The sequence below is a fragment of the Poromitra crassiceps genome (genome assembly GCF_964638095.1).
Source record: "Poromitra crassiceps genome assembly, chromosome: 12".
In the NCBI taxonomy this organism is placed as follows: Eukaryota; Metazoa; Chordata; class Actinopteri; order Beryciformes; family Melamphaidae; genus Poromitra; species Poromitra crassiceps.
In genome coordinates, this window is record NC_139632.1 from 28,126,595 (window position 1) to 28,129,853 (window position 3,259).

General features: G+C 44.8%; 1 protein-coding gene across 1 annotated transcript; it reads right to left on the reverse strand.

Moving 5' to 3' along the window:
- Positions 1 to 755: 755 nt before the first annotated feature.
- On the reverse strand, positions 756 to 2,622 carry LOC310786129 (uncharacterized protein; the record flags this gene model as incomplete). The annotated part of the gene is made up of 1 exon (XM_083647304.1): positions 756 to 2,622. One exon carries the CDS (start codon positions 2,620 to 2,622, stop codon positions 760 to 762), a length of 1,863 nt encoding a protein of 620 aa, XP_083503430.1. The 3' UTR covers positions 756 to 759.
- Positions 2,623 to 3,259: the final 637 nt, after the last annotated feature.

The following is a 3,259-nucleotide window of genomic DNA, read 5'->3' on the forward strand; positions in this document are numbered from 1 at the left end:
TTAGAAAAGAAAGAAAAATCTGAACACTTACACCAGTTACTTGATCACTTCATTCGAACACTTCACTGTGCACTTGAATCACTTTACCTGTTGCACATAATCCCCCTGACACACACACACACACACGTCACACACACACACACACACACACACACACACACACACACACACACACACACACACACACACATGCACACACACACTTCTCTAAGGTGAAACGTGTTAACTGTGTAATAAAGCTGTGTCTCAATAACTGCAATTTCTGTCCCATAGCTTTACTTATATAGAACGATAAACAATGGTGCAATATCTGACTTATAGCCTTGTTTACAATCCAGTCTGGCTTACATATAGGCTACATAGACTGTACATAGGTTTACAATTATTTATTTTATTTTATTCCTTCCTTTATTCCTTACATATTTATAGCTCTACATCACACTCATTGTATATAATGTAAATAGCCGCTAACTTGCTTTATATATGATCGCTGTACTTGTTTGTTCGCTTTAGCTGATTCTGATTCTGAAGAAAGAAAGAAAGAAAGAAACAAATAAACAAACAAACAAATCATTTGTATTGTATGTTATATTAGTACTTCAAGCAAATAAGCCTACAACTAAAGACAACATAAAGAAAATCCACATGTACAGTATCAGTCACTGTGTATAAACTGCAGCCTGGGGGAAAGCAGAGGCAGAGTCAGCCCAGAGTTCACTTCCTGTTTCTCTTGACTCTCCGTCCTCATCCGGCCTGATATCATGTTTCGTCACCCTCAAGTGTGGCTATCTGAACCATGGCTTTGTTCAGGCGATACATGCCGTACATGGCGGCAAGGATAAGGAACACACCTATGGCCACCAGAAGGATGTGAATCGACATGAGGAACCCGGCATAGGCTGCATCCGAAGGAAGAGTCCACACGTAGACCCAGCCCTGGTGACGGGTGTGGTGGACAAACTCAGAGCCCAGCTCAACCACCAGTTTGCCATAGAAAGGAGGCGAGCGGTAAAGAGTTGGGGGAGTCTCAGTAGTGGAAAGTAGCTCATCTGTTGGCAGGGCGCTGCTTACAGTACGGATGGATGGCGATGCTGTGGCAGCGGTGGCAGCTGTGGTTGTTGAGGTGGTGACTGGCATCGTTGATCTGATGGCAGGGGTGGCAGCTGTGCTTGTTGAGGTGGTAACTGGCGTTGATCTGATGATGGTGGGGACTGTTGTACCATCACAAAAGTTAAACTCCTCGTCACGCAGAGAGCCAAGGGTGCGACGTAATTGGTACATTGGACTATCGCACATTCCATCTTCTCCTGCAAGAACCACACCTTTGTTAAGTCGTATCCATCTTGCAATGCCTCGAATGCTGCAAGTGCAGTCCCAAGGGTTGCCACTCAGAGTAAGTTCCCTCAAACCTCTATTTGAGGAGAAAATATCCCCTGGAAGACTCTTGAGAGTGTTATTCTTCGAGTCAATGAGAAAAAGCCCTGCGAGGTCTTGAAAGATGTTTTCTGGTAGGCTCTGCAGCTTATTGTCCCTAAGATGAAGCGAGCCCAGTGTGGTCAGCCTGGAGAACAGGTCTGGGTGTAGGTGCTGCAGGTCGTTGGACTTCAGTGAGAGCTTCTGAAGGTTGGGAAGGCAGCAGAACAGGTTTGAAGGTAACTCCCTCAGCTTTTCATTTAAATGTAAGTTAAGCCTCAGCAGCCCAGACATGTTAGCAAACAAATTGCCAGGAACCGTGGTGAGAGTCGTGTAATGCAGATAAAACTCTGTCATGTAAGGCATGTAACCCATCAGCTCATCTGGGAGAGACAATAGAGGGTTATTGTAAAGGGTGAGCTTGCTTAGCTTGGGCATGTTGTAGAAGCTTTTCTCTGGAACGCCCTGAAGTTGGTTGTAGGACAGGGTGAGTTTCTCGAGGTTGCCCAGAGACCAGAACACTTCACGTGAGAGGCTGGCAACCTGATTGTGGTGGATTTTCAGTTCCCTGAGATTAGCCAGTTCATCAAAGATCCCAGCCTCTAGCTTCTCTATCTCATTGTTATAGAGCAGGAGCTGCTGGAGGTTACTCAAGGAGTGAAAGATGGTAGGTGGAAGCACTTTGATGGAGTTCCTGCCAAGGTTCAGAAAGGTTAAGTTGGTCAGTCCATTGAAAACATCTGATGCAAGGCTAGTGATTTTGTTACGATTGAGGTCTAGGACCAGCAGCCCGGCAAGTCCCTCCAACATCTCTATGGTCTCCAATTGGTTCCCATCTAAAAAGAGCTGCTCCAGACTGGTCAGTGGGCTGAAGACTCTATTGGGAAGGCTGGAGAGATCATTGAAAGACAGCTTGACAGACTTGAGCTGTGGGGCAGCGTGGAAGGCCTGGGGATGGATCGTGTGGAGGTGGCTGTACTCTAGGCTAAAACGCAACATCAAGTCCAGGTTTGCCAGGCTGTGCTCATTTATGACATTCATGTTTGTGTCATTGAGCTGCAAGAGGTATGTGCGGACAGGCATCTGCTTTGGGATGTCTGTGATGCTGGAGCCGACACACTGGACACCACCTTTAGAATCACACCGGCAGCTGCTGGGGCAGGTGGTGGTGCAGGTCAGGTGTGGCAACGTGAGGAGGAAGAGTATCATCCAGAAAGTGCCTGTCGAAGTGAAATAAATACACATTGTGATCTAATGTGGAATGTACTTGACAGCATCAGCCAGATTATGGTGTATGGTCTCACATTGTGTTCAAAATCTGAGAAAGGCTGACATATTTTCTTCAAACTCTGACAATACAGTAAACACTCATGTTTATTGCCATGTAAATCTGGAATTAAATTTTCAAAATCAAGCTGTTTTCTCTCCTGAAGTGACTTTTCTGTGTAAAAAAAAAACAAGATCTGCAGCTAATATTAAATGGAATAGAAGCAAAACATTTTACCCACCGCTCAAGTGAGAATCCATGATGGTCCCTTCAATGTTATGGTCAAGTTGTGTCTTTTGCTATGAATATATGACACCGAGGATGCTGGTTCATTTCCTCTGGACTTATCTTTCCTGTGTGAGCTGAACTGATAATACTTACTGCTGTAGCATGTCAGTTAGGATGTTTTGCAGCAGGCCTGATGCCTGTAATAAAACAATGTAGTTAGATAGATAAGTCTCTTCTCTTTGCAGACTATACAGTCCATATTTGGTGTCTATTTGATTTGCCAACACTTCTTCAATGTATCACAAAAATGGCTAAAAGGGAAAGACCCACCGATACCAGTCATCAACAAGA